General features: G+C 44.3%; 1 protein-coding gene and 1 non-coding gene across 2 annotated transcripts in view; one reads left to right on the top strand and one right to left on the bottom strand.

The window, feature by feature from the left end:
- Window positions 1–27,376, bottom strand: part of KLHL3 (kelch like family member 3) — a 115,844-nt gene that overhangs the window by 4,829 nt on the left and 83,639 nt on the right. The window contains exons 9-14 of the mRNA XM_059698457.1: window positions 14,789–14,906; window positions 14,236–14,433; window positions 12,669–12,770; window positions 8,998–9,126; window positions 4,886–5,026; window positions 2,545–2,688 (exon numbers count right to left, since the gene is read on the bottom strand). Of these exons, the coding sequence (XP_059554440.1) occupies window positions 2,545–2,688; window positions 4,886–5,026; window positions 8,998–9,126; window positions 12,669–12,770; window positions 14,236–14,433; window positions 14,789–14,906 (832 nt within the window). The remainder of the gene's footprint in view (window positions 1–2,544; window positions 2,689–4,885; window positions 5,027–8,997; window positions 9,127–12,668; window positions 12,771–14,235; window positions 14,434–14,788; window positions 14,907–27,376) is intronic.
- LOC132236306 (small nucleolar RNA SNORA5) lies at window positions 2,209–2,339 on the top strand. Its single transcript, XR_009453250.1, has one exon. It is a non-coding gene; the product is annotated as a small nucleolar RNA SNORA5 (small nucleolar RNA).

Here is a 27,376-nt window from a genome sequence, read left to right on the forward strand (position 1 = left end):
ATGTGACCCAGTCCTGGCCAACACGATTGTGATGCAAGTCTGCCAGTGCTACGACCTTGGCTTCGCCCCTTGTCCTGCCTGGAGTGCTCAGGCAAGGCCCAAGGGGCAGCAGAAGCTACTGATGAAGCTGGTGGGACAGAAAAGAGCAAAGCCTGGCTCTTCACTCACAGCCTGAGCCTCCAGACCTGCCCTTAACTTCTTTCTGCCCGAGACAAGCACAATCCTTTCATACTTGAACAGGTAACTGTGAACTTTTCTGGTACTTGCAGCTGAATAAAACCCTTACATGTAGGGTCTAGAATGATGGTACCTGGAGTCTTATTTTAATATATTCCCATGACTATAAAACCTCCTGGTTGAAGGTGAAATTAAGAGAGCATTGCTAAAAGAAACCGCAGTATACCCCAGTAGTGAGATTCCGCTAAGAAATCCATTTCATGGTCACTTCTAGACAAAGGTACAGACATAAAAGCTTAGCTGTATCAGAACCACAGTCCTCAGACCTGATGTGCTGCCTGACCTTGAGGACATCTCACTGCATCTCAGGCTTCCCGTAAATAAGGTAACTTTTTTTTTTTTAAAGCAGGTTCCTGCATTGTTTTTTTAATATAAACTTTCTCTTTTTATTATAAAAGTAAAATATTCCCATTATTGATAATTTGGCAAGTAAAGAAGAATACAAAGTAAAAGATCTTTAGTCCCTTCATACAAAGAGAATCACCATTACCTTTTTGGAATATTTGGCTTCTACTATAATCACAATAATTTTCTGAGTGGTTTCCATGTGCTAAGCACTTTCCAACTATAATCGCATTTCATTCTTACAACAGCCCTAAGAGGCTTGGTATAATTTCATTCTCATTTTACAAATGAGGAAACAGAGGTTCAGTCAGATGGATTACCTTGCCCAGAGTCCCAGGGCAAGGTCATTCTAAGCATCACACCTGAGCCTTCCCCTCTGGTTCAGGCATGCATGGAGCCAAGGAGTGTCCCTCGCCGGCCCCACTGCCTCCTACTAGAAAATGCCCTGCCTGTCCCACGACGACTTCAGGAAGAAAATGACAGTCCTGGTTTTAATAATTAACCTTGAGAACAGAATCACTCTAGGACAAAAATACCTCTAACATCTCTTATATTGAGTAGAGAAAAATCGTAAATGAGCGGGTGAAAGTAAAATAAGTTCACTGCAATTGAAGCCCTGTGCTGACAGAATGTGGGAGGTGAGCCTGCAAGGCCCAATCTTCCTTTGCCCTGAAATCCAAACAAGGAGGAGTGACTGACCTTTCTAACACAGAAAGGGAATGGGAATACGGTCAGCGTCATCCTTATGTGGACTAAATGAGATAAGGGTCTTCAAATAATTAGGATTATGCCTGGCACATTGTATGTGCTCAATAAGCACGTTAACTCTAATTATTCCAGCTTCTGGAGAACCAGATACAAGGCGTGGGGCTACATGATGGAAATATGTTTGCTTGTCTCCCTATTGACCCTGACCTCAGCAACACCAGCTCTGATCCTGCCCCTGCACCAAACCCATCACACACACTCCCCAGGAATAAGCCTCCCGTATTCCTTCCCCCAGTCTCTTGTGTGGAATGCTTTCCCCCCCCCCCCAACTTGGAGCTGGGGTCTTACCAAGGGCATGGTTTGAGAGTCAGACCTGGTTTGAATTCTGACTTTGCCATTTTTTAGCTGCGTGGTCTTGAGCAGGTTACTCAAACGCTCTAAGTCTTAGTTTCATCAGACCCAACCCTTGAACCTCAGTGTCATAACATGGAAGAAAACAGTCCCATTTGACCAGAGGGCTGTTGGCTGTTGAAAACATCTACACTGTACTAACACACTGCCCGGGGGCACAGGGAGGAGGCACAGCAAAGGGCAGCTTCCCGAGTGACTGTGATCTGCCCTCAACGTTTAATCAGCCCCATCTCCTCAGCAGGTATTCCCTGACTCTGCCAGCTCTCACCTGCCATGTCCTAAAGCCTGTATAGTGCATTCCACTTAGAATTTATGTGTGCATCATCTTGTATGTCCTGTTTTGTGTAGGCAGATCTTAACTTCCAATTTCTGGAAAGCAAGAACTGCATCTTATTCCACCTAGACCAGCACAAAACAAACCAGGAATGGCAATAAAATTCCAATGCCTCTTATAATGACTTAGATCAATTGGAAGAGGCTCCCTGGAGCGTTATGTAAAGATTTCTGGGCAGCCGTGTGAAATTCAGTGCCTGCCCACTCATGGCAGGTACTGGTCCAGGAGGCTGCCATAGAAACACTGACTCAGGGGCCATGATCGCCTCTGCTGGGCCCAGGGGTAAGTTTGGTTACAGATACAAAGGAGGGAAAAAAGAAAGAAAAAGAAAAGACTTCCAAGGATACATTCAGGTTTGCTGGGGAAACAAGTGCTAATTATGAGTATCTGTAATGAGTACAGAATGAAGGAGTGGCCATCCCTGGAGGAGGCTCTCAGTTCCAAGTCAGCAAGCTTACCCCTCGCCCCCCTGTACCACCGCGGGGTGGGGTGGGGTGGGGCGCACTGACCTGCGTAGCTCCGCCCCGTGCTCATGTTGGTTGGCAGCAGCGTCCATTTGTCAGTGGCAGGATTGTAGTACTCCACCGAAGCCAGGTTGCAGGATCCATCATCCCCTCCAACCACATACAGGAGCCCATTCACTGCACAGACCCCTGGGCATCAAACAGAAGCCACGGGAAATATGATAGCAGCAGCACCAAGGACTCGACATGGACAAGCGGCCAATAAATCTGGATTGCCTTGGAGGCTCTTCTTCTCCGCTTCATGGGAGCAAAAAAGAGAGCTGGCTCCACAGGTCTAAGTTTGTTCAATAAAAGCACATACTGAAAACAGCCACTGGCTCTGCCGCCCCCTATCTGACAGGTCACTTCTCTGACCAGGGAGCTTTCATACTACATGGCCTTGCAATCGCTCCCTGTTCCCGACTCTATAAGTAGGTAGAGCACTAAGGGGACGGGCCCATCCACCGGAGTGTTGGCCACCGGTGCACGCACAACTCATGCCCAGCCTGAGCTGCAGGATGAGACAGCTCAAGGGATTTCACGCACCCTGCTTCCACTCTGCTTGAAAGCTTTCCCCTGATCAACCCTATTATATTCATACCGTGTGCAGCTAATGGTGGCGTCTCTGACCCCTTCACATTCCTGGGGTCTAAGTCCACACACTGCTCCCAGGGAATGTGGCACTTCACCCACCCTCCTCTCAGAGGGAGCTGGTCTGGGGGCCGGGTGTCATGAGCGGGAACTCAACATAGAAAAGTATAATTCTTGCTCATCAAGTCTTTAAGAGGCCATAGTCTAATATACTGTGCATTTTTTAAAATTAGAATAAGAGGCTGATGATGCTCAAAAAGTAGTAACTATCAGTATTGGTGAAGATCCCCTCAAATACTGCCCCTTCTTCCCAGGTGGTGTCGAAAGCACATGTGCCCCCTCTGACTCAAAAGTGCATTTCTGGCCTTTTATTCTAAAAAGTAATTTTAGATGTATGCATTGATTAACTATAAGGACAATTTATAATAACCAAAGCATTACTTATAGAAAGGGTGGAAATACTCTAAAATGCCCCATAGTAAATTAGTTAAATTATGATATGGGCATTTAAATAATATCATAAATATATTTATAAGATATTCATGAAAGATTGTAAAGTGAATTAAAAAGGCAGGTTATCAAACACTATTACAGAGTGATTTGATTTCTGTTATAAAAAACAGAAATATCTATATGTGAATGTGTGTACATATACACATTTACATCTAAATTTAATTCTCAGACTGCAGATAGACTAGCTGTCTTGCGGATTCTGTAATTCCTCAGCCAGGTGGCTTAAAGGACAAGTTATATCACAGCAGGCTTAGACTATGAGCAAATTAATAAGCTCTCTGTTTACAGTTTCAACAAGTCAGCTACAAATGGGTTTAACAAACAGGTCATTTGAGTTAAAGGAAATAAACCTGCCTGGAAGTCACTTGTTTGTCTTTCTAACCTGGGAAGCTGGGCTAAGCCAACCTTTTATAGAGTAAGGAGGCTTAAAGTAGAATCACCTACACAGGACATGGCCCAAAGGGCAAAGTTCTAAAATAAAACAGTTTAATAGGGGTCTTGAGCTCCAGGAAGAAAAACCTAAACACTCTAAGGCAGTGGTTCTCAACCTTCTGTCCCTTTAAATACAGTTCCTCATGTTGTGACCCAACCATAAAATTATTTTCGTTGCTACTTCATAACTGTAATGTTGCTACTGTTATGAATCGTAATGTAAATAACTGATATGCAGGATGGTCTTAGGCGACCCCTGTGAAAGGGTCGTTCGACCACCAAAGGGGTCGCGACCCACAGGTTGAGAACCGCTGCTCTAAGGAAAATCATTTCTGTAAGAAAGGAAAAGGGTAGGCAAGGAAAGACAGGAAATACAAAGAAGGGAGTAAGGGAAGTGGCTCTATTGGAGAATGAATCATAAATCCCTTCACAGGTTCCCCTGAAAGGAAGCAGACTGGTTTCAGGCGGGAAGTTGGAGGTTCTCAGAGCCAGGTCCTGGCAAAGAAAAGATAAAACCAAGTGCCGTTGTCCGGTCATGTCCTCAAAGCATCGATGGCAACCAGAGGGCTGTTCTATGTCCATCTCTGTGCACTGAGAGTCATCACCCTTCCCTCTCAGTGCATCTCAGTGGGGACCCTGTGGCTAGCTTTTGGGACTCCAAGCTCTCCCTCCCCTCACCCAGAGCCCACCAGCAAATGGACACTCCCTGTTCATGAGACAGCTCAGCCCCAGCCTGGGAGTCTTTAGGGCCAGGGTTTGCAGGGAGAAAAAGACCACAACCCGAGGGAGACAGAGAGAGCAGTCACATTACCTGCATTGCGTCGGCACATGTTCATGTCTGCCACCTGCTTCCAGGTGTTTGTTCCAGGATCATAAACCTCAACGCTCTTCCTCACCAAGGGCCCATCGTGCCCACCTGTGGCATACAGCTGTCCGCTGAGAACCCCAACCCCTGAAAGGCAGAACACAGTGTCCCCGCCTCAGGCTGGCTGGAGTGACCAGAAACCAGGAGGCCTGGCGTCCAGTCCCAGCAGCTGCTGGTTTGTTCCCTTGTACCTCAGTGTCCTCATCTGGAAAACAAATATGATAACCTGCCGCCTCATATGATTGTCAGCCTTTACACATCAAAATAAAAAGCAAATATGACCCCATTTCTACTTAAAAAAACAAAAACATATTTTATATGTGCATATACATAATATGTGTATGTAAGTGTAAATAAGTGGGGGTTTAGATACAAAAAAGGGGGGAGGCACTGAAACAGGGGTCCTCAAACTACGGCCCGCGGGCCACATGCAAATACAAATATTGTATTTGTTCCCGTTTTGTTTTGTTTTAAGATATGTGCAGTGTGCATAGGAATTTGTTCATAGTTGTTTTTTTTAAAACTATAGTCTGGCCCTCCAATGGTCTGAGGGACAGTGAACTGACCCCCTATTTAAAAAGTTTGAGGACCCCTGCACTGAAAGAACACAGCATTAAAAGGAGTTATTTCTGAGTGGTAAAATTGTTTTTCTTCTCCTTTCGCCTAGTTTTCCTTCACTGCTGTATTACTTTTATTACTCAGCCCTTTATCAGCCGTTGGACAGAAAGAGTTAAAGAGGAACCCAGCCACACAGTGGGTGTGCTGAGGTCATTATTGCGACCTCCCAGCTAGTCTGGAAGCAGAAGCCCTTCTCCACTCCCCCCACCCCCGTTCTCCTCTAGATGGCAGGGAAGGGCATCAAATCACTCAGTGTTGATAGGCCTCAGCTGAGTGCTAGAATTGCATCATTCACAAGTTTTAGTATAACCCTTAAAAAATGTTTAATATAGCCCTGGCCAGTTTGGCTCAGTGGCTAGAGCAGTGGCCTGCAGACCGAATGGTCCTGGGTTCAGTTCTGATCAGGGCTGAACTTGGTTGCAGACTTAACCCCCGGCCCTGGTCTGGGCACGTGGGCACGTGGGCACGTGGGCATGTGGGCACGTGGAGAGGCAACCAATCCATGTGTCTCTCTCACATTGATGTTTCTGTCTCTCCTCCTTCCACTCTCTCTAAAAAACAATGGGAAAAAATCCTCAGGTGAGGATTAACAATATAAAACAAAAATCCTTTAATACAAGTCAAGAAAATCAAAGCCAGATTGGAGGAGGGTGGCACAGTAGCCTAGGAAGAACAACCTGGTGGCTGGGAAACCGGGTCCTGGCCAAGTCTCTCACATCCCATTGTAAGGGGGCTGGACTAGATCAGTGGTCCACTGCCCCACGGACTCCTCCGGACACGCTGCAGCTGAACCAGCGGACTACAGGGCTTCGCTCCCAGAGACCTGGTCGGGAATCAGAAAAAGTACCTCACGTGATGGGGAGGTGCAGCCAGGTTTTAAACCCACAGACCCAGGACTTACCACGTTTCCCTGTGCCTGAAGGTAGGCTCTTAACAAATATTGTTTGAATGACAAAATACATAAAATCTCCTTCAGCAATTATGCTGGTTGTCTAGTGGCTCCTTGCAGTTGCCCTAAACCGACAGCAGATGGTAGTGTTATATCAGCAATGACTATCTAATGGGCTTAGGACAGGGATTTTCAACTGGTGTGCCGCAGTAATTTTAAAACAGGCATTATTTGACTATAGTCAGGGGTACTGACCTCTTTCCCCTTAGACTGTCAAATAAAAAACACAACAATAGCCATTTCGTGTGAATGAATCAAAATTATACCTATTTTTTTTGCTGATCAGCAAAAAATATATTTTTTGGTGTGCCGCAGAATTTTAGTAATTAGTTTGTGTGTGGTGAGATGAAAATGGGTGAAACTGGCTTAGGATCATAAAATTCAGTGTTCCACACCTTCCCCTCCACACGCAGCAGGAACTGGCATACGCCGGGACCAAAATGGCCTTTTCCCCACAGTCATCTGCTGGCGTTGCCCGTGCCTGAGGAGGCAGGCACTTTCCAGGCTCAGGGCACACTGCCCTTTTGCCACCGCCTCTGTAACCGTCAGGCAGAGGCTTCCTGAACCTACAGCCACAGGAGCTCCTGGCACCACAAAGGGCCTCGGGCAACCAGAGGGCAGGGCCTCTGGGTCCTCAGCCACCAAAGACTACCCACAACCGCATGGTGGGCTCCCAACTCCAGAGCTGAGACCAGTGCCTAAATCAAGGTCACTGCTTCCCCAGAACACAGGCAGCAGCGCTGTAACCATCCAGGGCTCCCAACCAGGTGAGAGGCAGGAGTGGCCCGAGTGATCGCCACTCAGCAGCAGCCCTGAGCAGCCTGGCAGACAGAGCCGTGTGGCCTCCAAGGCAGCTCTGTCCGCAGCTGAGCCCGAAATCCTAAGGTAGGTCTGTGCTCACAGCTCCACACGGGGCTGCCCTTCCCCACTTTCTGCTTGGGACGTTTCTAAAAGCAGCCACACGTTTCAGTGGATGCTGCTCACCCCTGCTGAGCTGTCCCTGCTTCCTTGGGCTTAAACACTTGCTCTCACCCTCAAATCACTTCAAGGATTTTTAGGAAGAACAAAGAAGACTCTATCAAGACTCTATAAACCAAAATCACTAGAAGAACTCTGTAAGGCAGAAGAACCATGGGACTGGTGAACTGAATTGGCCCCAAGGGAACATCCACTACAACCCACTCATTTCACATGTCAGGAACCGGAGGTCAGAGGGAAAGGACCTGCCCAAGGCCCACAGCAGCCGGAGCAGACCGGGCAGGCCCAGCCCAGCCTCCTGACTTGCACCGTTGCTGCATGTTCAGGAAGTGCCAGCCCGTGGGGATCAGCAGAGACAAACTCCCTGAAAACTGCATGCCAACCATAGCGCTGCCTGAGTGGAATCATACAGCTTTTCTTTGCTGACCAGTGAACACCAAAGATTCTTTAAAATATTAGCATGGCATACTTTTTAACGAATGCTGAGGAAGCGGTCATAGGTGTGGAATACTGAATTTTATGATCCTAAAGTACTTCACTGAGGAAGTACTTTAAAATGAGATCACAAATCAATCTTCATAATTTCACAAAAGAGAAAGGCTTAACATTGTGGGGGAAATGCCCGATCGTTGCTTCCCTTCCCAGAAGTCACACCACCTTCCTGCCAGGCCCAGGTTGGTCATCGGTCCCCACTCCCCACAGGAACTGGGACAGAAATCCAGGGCCCACGCTCCAGGCCTCTCAGGTCCTCTCCTTTGAGCCTCTAAGATGATGAGGTAGACAAAACAGGAAGAAGGGAATGTTGCTCCACTTCCTGAAAAACCCCGAAGGGCCACGCAGCTCCGAGTCTTCCCACAGGAAGTGAAAGTGGGGAGTCTTCTCTTCCCATGTGGGGGAGGCGTGGAGAAGGGAACGTGAGCTGGGGCCACCTAAGTTATTCTCCAAGTATGAACTCTAACAGGTTGGCTTTCAACCCTCAAGACAGGCAAGCTTTAGCTTTTCCACTGAAGACGGGATAGCTGTGCTTGTCCTACTGCTTTTAAGAATGAGATGTTAATAATTTGGAGGTCAAAAAAGCTTAACTTTGAAGTAAGATAGGTCTGAGTGGGAATCCTGACTCGGCCAGTTCCTAAGGATATACCTTGAGCAAATTACTCAGTCCCCAGCTGACTTACTGTTAAGTGAAATTGATATTGTGTCTACCTCATAGGGCTGTGGTGAGGATTAAATAAACTGAGTCATAGAAAGTCATTAGGACAGAGCCTGGCACATACCAAGCCTTACTTTCATGAGATACAGGCATCCCAACAGAAATCGAAGGGATGAAGGGATGATGATGAAGAGAATATTATCTCATCCATTTTCTAGCAAAGTAATCCCCAGGGGAAGAATAACTGGGGCTATGTACTCTGAAAGGAAAGAAGAGGGAGGTTAAAAGATAGGATGTTGCTGGTCTCCAGACCCACCTGTGAGCAGATCAGACAGAGCCTGCGCCCTGAGGCTCCCCCCGTACCTGCGCCACTGCGGCGGGTGCTCATGTCCGCCACGTATGTCCACTCATTGGTCGCTGGGTTGTACTGCTCCACGGTGCTCAGGCACTGGCGGGAAGCCCCATCGTAACCCCCAACAGCATAGAGCTTTCCTGGAACAAACAAAATAGCTGAGGATGGTGCTTGGGATGCTGGCGTGACACCAGAGTGTGACTGTAACTCCACCCTCACCTGCATCAGAGCTCAGGACCCCTTTCCTCCGTGGGACCAACTTACTCCCCAGCCAGGATAAGCATCATTCACATCTCAGACTTCTACTGCCCATACATACTGAGCTCCTCACAGCTCAAAGCTATGGCCCAGCACTGCAGGAGCCCAGCATGTTCTTACTGGTGAACCATGTTAAGTATTCTCCAGAATGAGGTACTGAGAGAGGAAAACTAGAGGCAGACAGAACAAATATGGGAAATTATTCTTTGGTGAGAACCCAAACTCTGTCTTAGCCATGGTTTGTGCTCTGTCCACAACTCTCACAGGTGGAGCACGTGAATGGAGGGCTCAGTGTGCATGCTGGGCTGACACGGCTAGAATGAGTCTGCACACTCCCTTGTGATCTCTGAGCCCTGAAGCAAAATCACCTACTGGTAAAATGAAAATATCATAAGCTGTTACCTAAGAACATCATTTCTGCCTGGGTTGAGACTGAGGTTGGGAAAAGTAAATTATTTGACTTCTCCCAGAGCAGGGGTTGAAACATTTTGGGCTGAACATGTAGTCTTAGAATGAAGTAGGAGGGTCATGTGTGTGTGTGTGTGTGTGTGTGTGTGTGTGTGTGTGTGTGATGGGGAATCCTAGCTTACCTGCAGACCCCAAACCTATGGGGGACCTTGGAGTTATAACAAAGACCTTAAACACTAACTAGCCTATATAATAAAGAGGTAATATGCAAATTGACCATCATGCCCTCACATAAGATGGCTGCCCCATGTGGTCATAAGATGGCTGCCCCATGTGGTCACAAGATGGCCGCCCCCATGTCATCACAAGATGGCCGGCAGGGGAGGGCAGTTGTGGGCGATCAGGCCAGCATGGGAGAGCAGATAAGGATGACCAGGCCAGCAGGGGAGGGCAGTTCAGGGTGACCAAGCTGGAAGGAGAGGGCAGTTGGGGGCGACCAGGCCGGCAGGGGAGGGCAGTTGGGGGTGATCGGGCTGGCAGGGGAGCAGTTAGACATCAATCAGGCTGGCAGGGGAATGGTTAGGGGGTGATCAGGATGGCAGGCAAAAGCGGTTAGGGGCAATCAGGCAGGCAGGCAGGCGAGTGGTAAGGAGCCAGCAGTCCCAGATTGGAGAGGGTGCAGGCTGGGCTGAGGGACACTCCCTCCCCTCCAGTGCACGAATTTCGTGCACAGGGACCCTAGTAGACTAAGTAAACACCACCAGATGGAAATCTACTTAACAGAGTTACTTAAAATATTTTTGTCAACATGTGCTTTCTTAATAGAGAAATACCAAGAGTACAACTAGTATGTGAAAATCTGCCATTATTTTATGTTAAGATTGATTCTCAGGCTCAAAACGATTTCTAGCATCAGGACTCTTGCTGTATCAGGATTCTACCACCAACTGCCCTGCAGGGACTCAAATATGTTCAATAGTTTTTTTCTTCTATCCTTGAGCCTGGTTTTGTTTTCTGCCCTACAGTCCTCTCAACTGGCCCTTCTATAAAAAGGAACACCTCCTCCCCAGTTCTGCCCAAGAGAGAAAACTGACTCAGCAGCTCCTCCGGGGTCCAGGCCACTCTCTCAGTGTGTGCTGGCTCGGACACAACCACCTGCTCACCCAGCTGCCCGCCACTCGTCAAAGCCTAATCTCAGGGAGGAGAAAGACCTGGGGTGTGGGGGCGACAAGGAGCTCTGGAGGGCAACCCCAGGTAAGAGGCAGGAGCGGCCCAAGTGACCTCCTAGAAACCTATTTCTCCAAAACACTTGATCTCCACTCTATTGGGAACTTCTGCCTAATCTCCGAGCCTCACTGTCCCTTTTCCCAAGTAGGAATTCTTCTAAGCAGCCAGTAGCAAATGATCCTGATCTCCATTCTTTGTTTTTTTTCTGGTGTCATTCAGCCTGCATAGCCATGGTTAGGAGATAATGAGAGGGAGGAGCTACGTGGAGACCATGTGGAGAGCTGCATCGACAAGGCCACAGTGAAGCCGAATCCACTATAGATCCTCCCTTTAAGGACTCTGCTGCCCAGGATGACTCAGAGCCAAAAGAGCTTCTGACTCAGGATGGACAAGGTGAACAACTGCCCACAGGGCATGCGGCAAGACAGCCTTCTTCCACATAATAGAACATGCTCACAAAAGCCTTTGTCAAAGGGAGTATTTGAAATTACAACCATGAAGGTACCTCCTCTCTAATCCCCATCAGCCAGTCCAACCCTGTGTCAGCTGAAAAATACCCACTGAAAGTTTCTCCTTGAATCTATTAACAGGGATATGCTATTTAAACCCTTACTTGACTGTTTGATACTCCTGGCTAAGAAACAAGGGGTGAAATGGGAAGGTGGCTAGACAAAGCACTTAGACTTGGCAGACAAATCAATTTCTGTTCCACTAGGAGGATGAGATTGCAAGAAATAATTTATCTTTGCAGAGGATAAAATCCTTGCGCTCACTAAGATGACTTGTCCAGGACTTAGAATAAAATGAAAATTTAAACTACACAATACTGTACAGACTGAGAAATGCAGTGAGAAAATAGAATCCTTCTATTGATGTCTAATTCACTGCAAATTACACTCTCCCCAGAGCGCTCTGTAGTCTTGTGTGTGCCCGTGAGAGAGAGAGAAAATGCAGATATCTGAATGCACAGATATTACAGCTCAATCCACCTTGGGACAGCTAATAAACCAGTGTTGTTTTGCAAAGTATAACGTTTTAGCCCAAATAATATGCTAGGCTTTAATTCACATAGATTTGTAAAAACCCCCATTAGCATTTTCTAATGGTCTGCAGGAGTAGCACAGTGGAAAGAGCTCTGGGTTAGAAGTTAGACCTGAGTTCAAGGACTCACTGTGCTATTTACTCACAAGAGGCAAATCACCCCTCTGGGACTCAGTTGGCCAGAATGGAGGAAATCTAAATCTCACCTTCTCCTTAAAAGGGTTTGGGATGGGGGGCGAGTAATTGGATGTGAAAGCCATTTACAAATTTCAACGTACTGTCTAACTAGGCTCCACACCTCCCCACTCCCTCCCACATCACCCCACACACCTTTCCTGACTAGAGCAGGACTCTACAAACAACCTGCCCTGCAGGGCCTAATCAGACCTGGGAAGAGGTGCCCACCTCACCCAGGCTCTGTTAATGTTCAACGTGAGGACAAAATTAATTAAAGAGTTAACTCTCATCCCCTCTACATATTGATTCTGGATCCCCCACCCTTCTCCCCTTCCCAACATGTAACAAAGCTATTAACAAATGGCCAAAGTGATAAGTAGGCATTTCCCTTCTAGGTTCCTCCTAGTTCACTTGCTTATTTTTTTTGTGCCAGTAGCTTCACTTCTGAGTTTCACTTTCCTCATCTGTTAAATTAGGATACCAGTACCTGACTCAGAGCAGCAGTGAAAGGAATAGAGCCAGAGAACCAGGAGAAGGCCCAGGTCGGGCCATACCCGCTGTTGCTCCTTACCCTCCACGACACCCACACCCACACTGCTCCGCCGTGTATTCATTGGGGCCACGAAGAACCACTCGTTGGTCTTGTAGCTGTACGCTTCCACCGATGCTAGGCCTGGGAGATAAGAGATTTGTGAGATTTCTATGGCACCAAGCCTCACCTTGCTGTGCTGAGAAACTGAGGTGGGAAAGAGTGCAGACCTGGGTGTATGGCTCAGCACCACCTCTGCCGCACTCTGCAGCCCATGACACCTGCCCGAAACACATCTGCAGGGTCAGGGGTTATAACTGAACTGCTTTGCAAACATAAATTGTTAAATCTACAGAATGGAATAAACACCTGAGGCTGCTTCACTGAACACCTACCTACTCCCACACTCCTATCCCTTTTCATCTACCTTAGAGGCTGACAAGCTGAACACTTGCCTTCCCAAACTCCCTTGCAACTAGGGGTAACCGAATCAATGTGACCTACCCAGAAGTCTGATGGGGATTTCTGAAATAGCCCTCCTGCTTTCTTGTACCTGGAACACAAACATATTGGCTGGAACTGTAATGGCCATCTGTGACCATGAGGATACGGCCAAGAGACTCTTACAGAACTTGGCCCCAATATCTTTGAGCAACTAGACCAAGTCAGCAACTGCCAGCCTCTAGACTTCTTGTTTCATGAGTAATACAAAATCTCTCATTTTTTAAGCCACAATTTACTCAGTTTTTCTAATTACGACCAAAAGAAAATCCTAAAAGAATTCTAAAAACAAACAAACAAAAAAACAAAAAACACCACACTGTCCTGCACCCATTTGTTCTCTTTATTCCCAGGTCCTGTTACTGCCGGCAGCCCCAGAGGCACTACAAATGCTGGAGTTACAGGAGTGAGGCAAAGAGAAGGCTGGTAAAGGTCACCAACTTGTAAAGACACACATGAAAATTCAGAGAAGTGAAAAATATTTGTTTTCACATCCCTGGGGGCCAAAGGGTATCATTTTATTTTAATAGAGGTATTGCCTACAGAGACTCCACCTGGAGATATGAGGAGAAATGAGATAACTTCTCCAAGTCCGTGTCCACTAATAGTTTCTGATTCTAACTTTGAAGCTAGATAACAACCAGGAGCAAGGGGACGTTCCTGCAGTGGCATAACTTGCAAAGATTCAGACTGTGGGGCTTCAGACTGTGTCCTGAGCCAGGTCTCTTCCTATGGCTGAACCTTAGCTCCCTCATCTGTCCAACAGAGGGTTCAGGTACAGAGAGATGCCTTCCAGGTAAGCACGCTCTCTTTCTAAGTCTCATCTTCTGAATGAATGGTTCCCAGTCACGGGAAAGGAGAAAGGACCCTCTTCTGACTATGGGGTCCTTCCTAGAGCCCTAGAAATAACAGCATGTGGGCAGTTACATGTTCTTTGTGTAGGAAAGCCTGGTTCTGGCACCCAAGCTGGGAGAAAGGACGGGTATGTTCTTGGGGAAGTAAGTATGGATGGACAGAAGGGTTGGCCCAAGAACTGGCTGAGCAAACCAGGATTATATGGAGGGTGTGTCGTAGGCTGGGACAGGTGGGGACTGTGTCCAGGACCTACCAGTACTGCCATCAAAGCCTCCCACGGCGTAGAGCAGGTCATTGAGCACGGCTGCCCCCAGCGTGCTCCGGCGTTCCTGCATGCTGGCAATGGACGTCCACTGGTCCTTCACACCGTCATACACATCCACTGTCCGCACACGCAGTGAGCCGTTAAACCCGCCCACAGCATACACGTGGCCAGCCATGAACACCACACCTGAGGCACAGGAAACCAAGACACACTGAGATCGTCTCAGGCATGTGAATAACTCACCACAGAAGGTGATCTCCAACCTTAGATATGTGGAAGTCATTATGGGACTCATTGGATTTTTTTCATATTTGCTTTTTTAATTTTGATTCAAGCAAATACTTGAATTTTAGCTGAAGTCCCTAAACACATAAGAACTGACCTCAGAAGGTATAGCTAGAAACTGGGCAGGTGGGAAGGAAAAGAAAGAGAGTCTGTAAATGCACGGATGTTTGGGGAAATAAGGAGCAAAGCAGGACTCAGGCACCAAGCAAAGGCACGCGGCGAAGGCAGCTGCGCACGCGGCAGCAATGCTGCTCACCTGCTCTGCACCTCCTGGAAGGAAGCTCAGCAATCTGGTCCCATCGGTCCTCCTCGAAATCATAGCACTCCACGCTGCGGATCGCCTTGGGTGCCTGGCCACCGACCACAATCATGACCTCCAGAAAGACAAGTGAACATTAGCTGGGTCTCCCCAGCATCCGATTCATGGGTGATCAATCCCTGGTGCTTCCACATTTGCTAACTGCCCAGGGTCCATGGGTGACCTGCGATGCCAGTTTACAGAGCCACAAATATGAAGATGCTGCCTCTAATCACCAACAGGCATGACTATTCAAAAAAAGTCTAATGAGCATCTTCCCACAGAAACACAACCTTAAGGTCTATCTATGTTTACAGTACATGTGGTCAGTGGCATCTTCTGCAGTTTCAGTACCCTCAAGGATTTGGGGCAGGGAGACGAAACTTTATATTAAAACAAAATATTCTAAAATATGTATCAAAATTTGGGTATATTTTAGAATAGAGTGTAGAACTCAGATGCATTTTTAAAATAAAATTATTTTTAAAATATTTCTGAATGCATAGACTACAGGGAGTACTTACTCATTGCAGTATGGAAAATATTTGTGAAACACTGCTTTAGGTGGTTACCACAAAAATGTATGTAACTGATAATGATCTAAAAACAGTGCTAACAGTACTATTTCAAAGTAAGGTGGTAGCTACCACTGCCAGCCATTGTATAAAATATGTTGTCATTCCCTTGTCACAACTCTGTGAAGCAGGTATTATCAGCTCCATTGACAGGTAAGAAAAGTAAAGCTCAGAGAACTAAACTGTCCAAGGTCACACAGCTAAGAGTGGCAGAACAGGGACTAAAAGTCAAGTCTACCTGATACAGAGGTGAGGCCAGACCATCCCTCTCCTGGTCTAGAGACAGGGTCCATGCAAAGACAGCTCACCACATCCATGTTTTTCCAAATGCAGGTCATGTTTCAATAGTGGGTCATAGGATCAATTTAATGGATTGCAACAAGCATACTTTTAATAAACAGCACATAAAATATAGTAAGGGTGTTATTGCATGAAATATTTGTCCTGGTCATATACACATATATGTGTCTCTTGGAGAGCAATTCAAGCATATTTCTTAGTGTAGGGCAGGGGTGGGGAACCTTTTTTCTGCCAAGGGCCATTTGGATATTTATAACATCATTTGCAGGTCATTCAAAATTATCAACTTAAAAATCAGCCTGCTATATGTGGTCAAACATTTCATAACTCGCCCCTAATGCCTTGGCAGGGCCAGGCCAAATGACTTCTCTGGCATTGTACAGCCCCTGGGTCGGAGATTCCCCACCCCTGGTCTAAGGTATAATATAAATAAATAAGAGCCATTTTTCTGACCACAGTAATAGAACTGCAGTAGTTAACTGTGGTAGCCCTGTTGTGACTTTTGTTATGTGTTATTAACAAGAAAAAATAAGGTATCAAAGTTAACAATGTGTTAAATATTTTAATAATTTGTGCAAATTCATGGCTGTCCTCATAATGACATCACTTTCACTCACAAGATACTTTCTTTTTTTAAAAAAACAAACATGTTTTGTTGATTTTACAGAAAGAGGAAGAGAGATAGAAACATCAATTGACTGCCTCCTGCACGCCCCCACTGGGGATCGAGCCCATAATCCAGGCAGTTACCCTGATCTTAACAAACCAATAACCTCCTGGTTCATGGGTCGATGTTCAACCACTGACCCACACCAGCTGGGCTCCAAGATAATTTCTTAAGAGGAGAGAATGGGGTGGTAGTTACAAGCAACTAATCAATATAAGTCACAGGATTTTCTCATTGCCTGTAGACTGTCTTATTTATTCCAGTGGTTCTCAAACTTCAACGTCCATCAGAGGGTTTGTTGAAACACAAATTGCTGGGTCCTGCCCAGAGTTTCTAACGCAGTAGATCTGGAGTGAAACTGAGAATCTGCATTTCTAACAAGTTCCTGGTTGATACTGCTGCTGTTCCAAGATTCATACTTTGATAACCACTGTTTTAACCATAAACCACAGGGATTTCCTGGTGATGTGCCAGTGACAATTTTTGCCATTATGAATTATTGTAGTGCTCTTTACTTCTCCACAATTTATTTTTGGGGAGAGAAATAATCACAAAATTTGTGTGAGTTCACAGAAGTACATCCCTCAGGTGAACATTATCTGCACTATGAGGAGAGGACAACCATTGCTCAAAATATCAAGCCTGTTTGCCCCAAGTTTCCAGATTCAGGCTCACCCACTGCCCGTGTAGGCCATCACTGGTCATCAGAGTTAGTTCACAGCTGTATGGGGCCAAATGGGTGACCGATGTTCAACAACTCGGAATTTAGTTCTGACTTCTGGAACATCCTGAAGGAACCCAGGACACAGTTCAGGCTTAGATCTGCAGCTGCTTCTGGAAATAAACATTCTCCACTTGGCTTTCCTTTGTGCTTAGGCACAGAGGGCCCATGCTCTGTGTCAAGAGAAGCCCTTTTTCAGAGGGAAGCTGAATTCTACACTGCTTCCCAACTGTAATTATTCTCTTAGAAAGGCATGCATGAACAGTTTAAGAGGGTGTTAATGAACACAGCCGCTCCATAAACTTCAGACAATGCCCAAGCCATCCAGGGCCAAATGACTTGCCCTGCATTCATAAACATACCTAGAACTTGCATTGTCCTTCTAGTTTTGAGTTGGTAAAGCTAAAATGAAGTCAAATTATTGCAAAGATTTTCTTTGAAATATAATTTGGGGAGCTCAGTGAGAATCAGACCAGTATTAAGATTCCTCCCCCTCCCCCAACCACCACCCCAGTGACCTCAGGCATCCAACACCCTCACATATGCTGTTCCCTCTCTCTGAAACATTCCTCCCCCTTCTGATCCCTCTGCTTTCACACGCTTCTTCCAGGTCTCAGTACATGTCACTTCTTCGTCTTTGAGATCACACATGCCCTGTGTTCTTCCATTGAAACTGACCATCATTGTACTTCAACTGTCTGAGGACCCTTTCTCCCCTCCTAAGCAGTGAGTCCTGCCAGGACAGGAAATTTATCTACCTCAGTCACCAAGATAATCCTAGGGCCTTATGGTGCTATGTCAAAGCGAGAACTCAAATATTTATTTAGAATAGAGAATGAATGGATAGCAAATAGCACATTCAAAGAGGTTAATGAAAGGAATACACAGTTAAAGGGGGAAAATACACAGGCCAGAAAGTCATTTTCTTGGGTTAAGACATATTAGACACCAGATTACAATTTTGGAAACGCTGAGGAAAAACAAAATAAAAAGAGAAAGAGAGCTTTTTCCATCTTTTGACTCAATTAGCAGAAGAAAGGTTTTATTCTTTATACAAGCTGTAAATTAAAAAGGCAAAGCTTTCAGGAAAGCTGACCATCCCCAGAAACCACCTTCCACCAGGGATACATTCACATTGAAGAAAATCCAGCACCCATCTCTGAGAGTTTTCATAGTACACAGAAACAGAATTATAGAAATACAAAAATTTCAATGTGCCAATCAAACATGAGTAGAAAGACAAAAATAATACAGGACAAGGTTTTCAAAGTAAACTTGCCTTTGAACTCATAAAACCACTGGCGAGAGAAGACTTTTAATATTCAAAACTTGTGCAATGAACTGGAAAGAGTAATTATGAGGTTTTGTGGACTAGGCCATCAATTTCTGAAAATGTGGAGGTAGCCCAAAGCAGAGAGAAGTATCTTTCTGCTTGTCTCCTAAGTATAAAAAAATCCAGGTTCTATGACAGCTCTTGCAAAAAGCCATCACACAAGAAACACTACACTCATCATCATGTAATTGTGCACAATAAAAAGAAAAAAATTCCTGTCTGGAATATTAAGGAATGATTGTTTCCATAGATACCTGATCTTAGCAACCGATTAGACAAAAAGGAGTACTCGCCAAGGTCTATATGCATTACATCTCTGAAACTATAAACCTCTAGTTATTTAAGACCACAAGATAGCAGGGCAAGAAGAGCCCTGAACCATTCTCTAATTGCAAGCCCTCATTTTACATTTTCAGAAAAACTCAGTCCCAAGGAGTTCAATAGACATGTTTGTTTCTTTCCCCAACACCCCTAAATCCCAATTTACTAAATAATTATAATGCCTTTAATAGCAATTACTGACTCAAATCAGCCTATTTAATGATCCCTACTTTTAACATTTATCCTTCAAGGTAACCCTGAGTTAAGACATACCAGTGGTCATATGGGAATCACAATAAACTAAAGAACCAGGCTAACAATTATGATTTAATCATGCTCAAGAATTGCAATGCACTTGGGCGTCTCTCAGGGCACCCCACCCCACGCCCCAGGTCTCAGCTGACACTGTGTTGAAGGCTGCAGAAGTTTTGGTGAATGGAGAGTTCTGGTTGACAGAATATGGGTGAGCAGATTCAACTGTGCGTAGGGGGATGGTTACTGAATAATTCCCAAGGAAAACAAGCTCATTTTGGAAAGTCAAATGGCCATTTACTTTATGGAGATTAGTGAGTGAGACCATGGAAAGACTACCTGATTCCTTAGGAAGGACATTTCACTCCCAGCATAACAATGGTTTTTAAATAAATATAAAATGCTCCCTTTCACATAGATGATTCTGACTTTACCAGTAAGACTCTGGGAGTGAAGGCATGTTGGTCCCTCCTCATGATATGACAGCAGCGCTGTGTCTGAGAGCCATTAGGTATCAGAGACCAGCCAGGGAAAGGAGCAGTAGGTAAACAGCAGAGCTTTCCAGCGCATTGTGGACCAAGACCCTAACCCTAACCCCATAGTCATTAAACACTCCACTAAGATGAGCGTAACAACCTGGGCTCTGCACACTTTTTTCATCAGGCAAGAGTAGAGTGTGTGTCCAAACTCTCTTCCATGACCGGTGAGCTGGGCAGAAGGCAGGCCCAGCCAGTCGGTCCCTCGGGCCAGGGCAGGAAATGAGACTCTCTCTTACCCTGGTGCGTGGGGCCGCAGGGCTAACACCAAAAATTCATCCGAAGGAGCATGTCGAGGTGGAGACAGAAGACTTGTCCCAGCAGGTTCCTGAGCAACAGGTGCTCCAGGCAAGGACTGACAGCCAAGGTGCAGAGACATTGGGGTGAGAACCAGCAATGGGAAAGAACAAGACTGGGGAAGAGAGGATGGGAAATGGGCTTTGGAGTCAGGCACACCTGGCGTCAAATATCATCGCCAAATAGCTGTGTGACCATGGGCAAGGCACTTACCCTTGCTGTGTCTCACTTTCATTACCTATACTATCAGGATAATAGAATGTCTCTCCTGTGAGTGTCAAAAGGCTTAAATGATATTAAGTACTTAGCACAGTGCTTGCTAAATAGCACATACTAAGTATGGGCTTTATTACATCAACACCAACAGCATTACTGTTGCCACTACTATTAAAGCAATTGCTAAAAAACAGACTCCCAATACATGGTAGAAAAGGACACATGATCTATGAATGGGAGAGTGAGCACCACCACTGATTCCAGGGGTGATGATGGGGCTTTGTCAAGACCTCAGTGTGCTTTCCAGGTGTGGCCTGAGTCCATTTAAAGGGTCAATATGGAAGAGGAGCAGGGCCAACCCAGGGGCCAGGCCCAGGTGACACGTCATCCTACCCACCATGCCAACAGCCTTGTTTCCAATACCACTTACTGAAAGCAACACAGCCCACACCCACTTTCAGCCCAAAAGGCTTTTTGGTGTCTTTTTGTTTTTTAATCCTCACCAGAGGATGTTTATTGATTTTTTTTCTTTTTTCTTTGTGGTTTTCTTTCTTTCTTTTTTTTTTTTTTTTTTTTTTTTGAGAGGGAGAGAGAGAGAGAGAGAAAGAGAGAGAGAGAGAGAGAGAGAGAGAGAGAGAGAGAGAGAGAGAGAGAAAGGGAGGGAGAGAAGAGAGACAGGGAGAGGGAGATAGAAACATCAATTGGTTGTCTCTCACACATGCCCCAGTCAGGGACCAAACCCACAACCTAAGTATGTGCCCTGACCAGGAGTGACCTCACAGCCTTTCGGTGTACCAGACGACGCTCCAACTGAGCCACTGGCCAGGGCATGGTGTCATTTTTAAACAGAGATGTCAGCTGAACTGAAATTACAGTGAAAAGTGCCAGGATCAGTACATCTCCAAAAGGTACATTTGCATCTTCCTGGAACATCATTTCTCCACTGCAATCTGAACAAGACAGAGGTAGGAGTGTTTCCGGCAGCTGGGAGACAGCCTCTGGTTGTCCATAGCAACCTAGCCTCAGGGAAAGTGCTGGGCAGCAAATGTGTGGGAGCCCAGACGATGCCATTAGCTGTTCCGGCTTGAATGTGTCAGTATGATGGGGCATTTATGGCTCAGAAAAAACTTCCTTATTAGCCTCTGCAGCTATCTCAAGGCAGAATCCTACTTCTTTAAGGGAGAGGGCTTGGCTGGCGAACAGGTTCACTGCTGAGAATTGCTGAGAACAATGCAATCTCTCTCCACCACCTTGTTTCTCAGTCAGCTCTGTCAGCAAGCCTATCTGGACTGAATTCAGGAAAGCCCAACCTAGGCTGCCCTTGGAATTCCTGTGGCTGCTCTGCCAACTAGCCCAATTATCTCCTAACTCCTCCTCTTTCTCCACTTACTTGGCTACTTATATATTTCTATCATATTCTCTCAGAGGGACCTCCTAAAATTAAGTTCCCAGAAGGCAGGAATTGGGTTTCTTTCCACACAGCATCCAGCTAAAATGCTTTTGTGAAATTTTGAGATAATATAATAGTACAGCTAAAAAGCACAGGGTCTGTAGTCTGTCATCCTTGGCTTAAATCTCAGCTCAGCTATTTACTATCTGTGCTTTAAAGATACATCACAAATTCTTTGATATTCCTCCATTCAAGTCATATAACTTAATTCCCCTCCCTGTGAGTGTGAGCTAGACTTAGTGCCTCGTATCTAGCAAATAAAATACAGCAGAAACGATGGGACTTCCCTTTGAGAGTAGGTTACAAAAATACTACAGCTGCCGTCTCAGGCGTGCTCTCTCAACCTCTTTCTGTAGTAGAATCACTTCCTATGGGGGAAGCCAGCTGCCATGTCAGGAGGGCATGCAAGCAGCTTATTGAGAGGCCACAGGGTGAGGAACTAAGGCCTACAAGTAACCACAAGGGTGAGCTTAGAGGCAGATCCTCCCCAAACAAGCTTGGAGGTAACTGCAGCGCTAACCAACAGCTCACTGCACCTTTATGAGGCATTTGTCCAGGACAACCCAGCTAAGCCACTCTGGGATTCCTGCCCACAGACACTGTGAGATAACAAACATTTGCTGTGTTAAGCCACCAAGGTTAGGGTAATTTGTGATGCAGAAATTGGTAACTAAAACATAATGAATAGGTGACATAACCCAAGATCCAATTTCCTCATGTGTAAATGAGGATAATTACAATTTTGAAAATCCTATGAGATAATAAATGTAAATCACTTAGCCCAATGCTTGGCACATGCTAAGTGCTCAGCAACTGGGATCTGCTATTTATTAACATCACTGAGCTCAAAAGGATAAGCTTTGAGTCCGCCAGACCTCAATCCAAGCCCTCATGCTACCACTTAGCTGGGTAAGCCATTCAATCTCACTGAATCTCACTTTTCTCCAACATTAGAACTTCCAGAGTTGTTATCAAGATAATATAGCCCTAGCTGATTTGGCTCAGTGGATAGAGCATCGGGCCTGCGGACTGAAGGGTCCCGGGTTCAATTCCAGCCAAGGGCACATGCTCAGGTTGTGGGCTCGATCCCTAGTAGATGTGTAGGAGGCAGCTGATCAATGATGCTTTCTCATCCTTGATGTTTCTATCTCTCTCCCTCTCCCTTCCTCTCTGAAATCAATAAAAATATATTAAAATTTTTAAAAAATTTAAAAAGACAAGATAATTTATATAAAGTGCTTTGTCTAAAACACAAGCAAGCTGGATTTAGACAATCCTGCTTATATCATCATTAATGCCTTTGGTGATGACCCAGGGAAGCACAGTACACATTACTCTAAGGGCCATCAGATGGTGTGAGCCAGTTCTCTCCTGCAGTCATCTAAACCAGTTTCTGAATGTGCACTCCCATGGACAACTTGCGTTTGACCCTGGAGACAGCTCAGGCCTCAGCTCCTGCAAAAAAGCTTTCCGCAGCCCCTTGCCCCTTTCCGTGTTCATAAAGTGTCTTGCCCATACCTCCATGTGGTACTTACAGAGTCCACTGTAACATCTAACTCCCCTCCACCTAGTCTGGAGCACCTTGGGGAAGAGACCGGCTCATACTAGTCTTTGTGGCTCTAACACCTAACCTAGTGGCTGGCAATTAGTAACTCAATGGAAGTGTGTTGGATGAGTGGATTAATAAATTAATGAGTTAATGCATGCATGATAGTTTATGGTTTAATACCAGGGATGTTTTTTTTTCATCTAAGTGGTTTACAACCCGTCTAACTCCCTAGAATGACAACTGGATTCATTCAATATTGGACTTGTGAGCTGAACTAAATGTTCTAGGGTCGATCTACATTAGTGATCAATACAGGATATGATGTAAGACATATCCTCACAACAACCATGCAAACCACATGTATGAATGCTGAAAGCATTGGAAAACAACTATGGATAATAGAAATGGTCAGTATTAAATCTCCACGAGGTTATTTCTTCTTTAAAAATATCTCTCATTCATGAAAACTTTTACTCTCACCTACTCTGCGTCACATACAGGCTCTGTGCCAAGGACACAGATGGATAATGCCTGAGATCATGGAGCCAGTTTAGTGGAGGAGATAACACCCTAGAAGGGAACCCTAAATACCTCCCTGAAGTGTCAGCCTGGGGCCCTGAGTCATCTTCTGCACATGTTTTCCAGAAAAGAATGAAGCCATCATCAACCTGACCTCTCTTTCTCCATTACATAAGGTTTCTCACCAATTATATTCTACATATTAACAATAAATGATCAGAAATTTGAATTTTAAAAGAAAACATTTACAACAGCATCAAAAAACTATGAAATACCTAGGGTTAAACCTAGCAAACGACATGCAAGACCTATACACTGAAAACTATAAAACATTGCTAAGAAATTAAAGAAGGCCTAATAAATGGAGTTATATAGTGTGTTCATGAATCAGAAGATTTAGTATTGCTAATATATCAATTCCCCCTAATTGATCTAAAAATTCAACACAATCCCTACCAGTCCCCATAAGCTTTTCTGTAGAAATAGGCAAGCTGATTCTAAAATTTATATGGGCATGCAAATAACTTACAACAGCCAAAACAGCATTGAAGAACAAAATTGGAGGACTCACACTACCTGATTTCAAGACTTACAGTAAAGTTAGTAATTCAGGCAACATGGTATTACTATAAAGATAGACAAATAGATACAAGGAACAGAAAAGAGTACATAAATAGACCAACACATATACTGTCAATTGTTTAGAACAAAGGTGTCAATGTAATTCAGTGGAGAAAAAAGAATGTTTCCAGTAAATGCTGTGGGGAAAAAAATGGACATTCAAATGTAAAATAGATGAACCTTGACCTCTTCACATACCATTTTTTTTTAATCTCAAAATAGATCATAGACCTAAATGTAAAACTTAAAACTTTGAAATTTCTAGGAGAAAGTATAGAAGAAAATCATGTGATCTTAGATTATGCAACGATTTTTTAGATAGAACACAAAATACATAAATTGTAACATAAAAAAACTTCATAAAATTAAAAACTTCAGCTCTCCCAAAGATACTGCTAAGAAAATGAAAAGACAAGACATATATTTGCAATATATATATATATACACGCATATATATATGATAAAAGACTTGTATCTATAATATATAAAGAATTCTTACAAATCAATAATAACCCAATTTTTTAAATGGGGAGAGATCTGAACAGAGACTTTACCAAAGAAGATATACAGATGGCAAATAAGCACATGAAAAGATGCTCAACCTCATTAGTCATTAAAGAAATGCAAATTAAAACCGCAGTGTGCTATCACTACATATCTACTAGAATGTTTAAAAATAGATAACACAAGTAGTGGGGAAACTGTAAAGTAACTGCAACTCTCGTCCATTGCTGATGGAAATACATAATAGTACAGCCATCTTTTAAAAAATGTTTAGCAATTTCTTATAAAGCTAAGCATATACTTACCATACAACCTGGGCAATCCTACTCCTGGGTATTTTCCCAAGAGAAATTAAAATATTTGTCCGTACAAAGATCTATAAATGAATCTGGAAGTATGAGTTCAAAGCAGCTTTATTTGTAATAGCCAAAAACTGAACACCCAAATGCCCATCAACTGGTGAATGGATAAATAAATTATAGTACATCCATATAATGGAATATTACTTGCAATAAAAAGGAATGAACTCCTGATAAATGCAACAACATGGATGCATCTCAAAGCATTATGCTAAGAGAAAGAAGGCAAGCTCAAGAGGCTACCTACAGCATGATTCCATTTATATGACATTCTAGAAAAGACAAAAGTACAAGGACAGAAATCAGAAATAGTTGCCAGGGGTTGGGAGTGGAAGAAAGGGCTTGACTACAAAATAGCACAAGGGAACTTTTTGGAGTGATTAAAATACTCTATATTTTAGAATGGTGATTACATGACACTATGCATTTGTCAAAATTCATCAAATTGCACCCTTAAAAAGAGTAACTTTCAACATGTATAAAATTATTATTCCTCATAAGTCTGAATTTAAGAGAATAATCTGGGATGTTGAGAATAAGGGTAAGATATGCATGTATCAGGGCAGAGGTACATGGGAAATCTCTGTACCTTCCCCTTAACCTTGCTGTGAACCTAAAACTCCTCAAAAAGTAGCCTTAATTTTTAAAAAGAAGCAAATGTATTTGCAATGCATCTATTAATTAGATTAATGAAATGTTTTAATTAAAGGAGATTTTTATAACTAAAGAGAAAGAATAGAAAGAATCCTTTTCATCTGCCACCAAAACCTGAAAACTTGTCCCTGTTAGGCAGTTTGGTACAAGGAAAAGCACACAGACTTTGGAGTGGAACAGACATTGGTTCAACCCCCAGCACTGCGATTACTAGTACGTAACTGGGCAAATAACTTAATCTGGATATGCACAGTACTGACCTATTATTGTGATGATTTAATGACAATCCGAGAGTTTCCCTCGGATACTCCATTCCTCAAACGCACAGTGGGGATCCCCCTCATTAATTTAAGAGCTCAAACAATGGTGACAGGAATAGAGTTTGAGAAGCAGGTTGAACAGTCTAATCCTAAATCATTCACGGATTAAAGTCAGGGAACAATGGGGCAAAGAGCAGCAATGCTTTTTTTTAATTCCTTCAACAGATTCAAAGCAAGTCCTGGTTCCAGTTGCTTGCAGAAGGCTGTGCGCCCAGGAATCTAAACATTTTCTTTCTGAAAACAAATGGTTCCTAAGAAGCACAGGCCACAGGGGGGAACGTTGGCCTCATGAAACAAGGGCAGACTCTTCTCAACTACAGACTCAATGTCTGCCTGGGAAGGTGGGGAGTTGGGGAGGTGGGGGCTCAACTCACTTAGTCCAGGTTCAGACACAAAACTGGCTTTGATTTTTTTAAATCCATCTTCTTATAGGTATTGTGGCAAAAGTTAGAAGTGGGGTCTAGGAAAGGAGAGGTCACTGGGTATGGCCTCCACAAATAGAAACTGGGCCAGCTCTGCAGCATTTCCTTAGCTCCAGAATACACTACCCAGGAAAAGATGCCATTACCCTGATAACATAGTATGAGAACCTCAGTTTTCAAAGAGAAACATCACAAACAAGATATATCGCAACAAGACCTGCTGAAAACTCAGGATGGAAAAACCCTCCTCCATGTAAAACAACAGTGCACCTTTGAATCAATAATCTCAAAACACAAAGCTTATAGAAATTTAGATCAAAATGAAGGTGGTATTCAAATCAATGGGAGGGAGGGAGATTGGTTAATTAAAATAACTTGGAGCATCTGGCTCATTATTTGCAATATAAAGAAAGCTGTATTCCTACCCTCACTCCTTAACACAAATAAACTATAAGTGCATTAAAGATTCAAATATAAAACAAAAATCATAAAAGTACTTAAAAGAAAACATGGGACTATTCATGTTAATCTCAGAGTAGGGAAAACATTCGTAAGCATGATACAAAACCTAAGCTATAAAGTAAAAATCAGATCAATTTGACTACTTAAAAACTGTTTTGGCCCTACTGGTTTGGCTCAATGGATAGAGCATCAGCCTGTGGACTGAAGGGCCAGGTTCGATTCTGGTCAAGGGCACATGCCTGGGTTGCGGGCTTGGTCCAACATGCAGGAGGCAGCCAATCAATGATTCTCTCTCATCATTAATGTTTCTCTCTCTCTCTTCCTCTCCCTTCCCCTCTGAAATCAATGAAAATATATTTATTTTTTAAAAACTGTTTTGGAGGATTCAAAAACATTATAAATAAGTTTAGAGGCAAACTCTATACTAAGAAAAATATGTTTTAAATATATACAAAGGCCTAACCTCTT

This window comes from Myotis daubentonii, chromosome 5 (assembly GCF_963259705.1).
Source record: "Myotis daubentonii chromosome 5, mMyoDau2.1, whole genome shotgun sequence".
NCBI lineage: Eukaryota > Metazoa > Chordata > Mammalia > Chiroptera > Vespertilionidae > Myotis > Myotis daubentonii.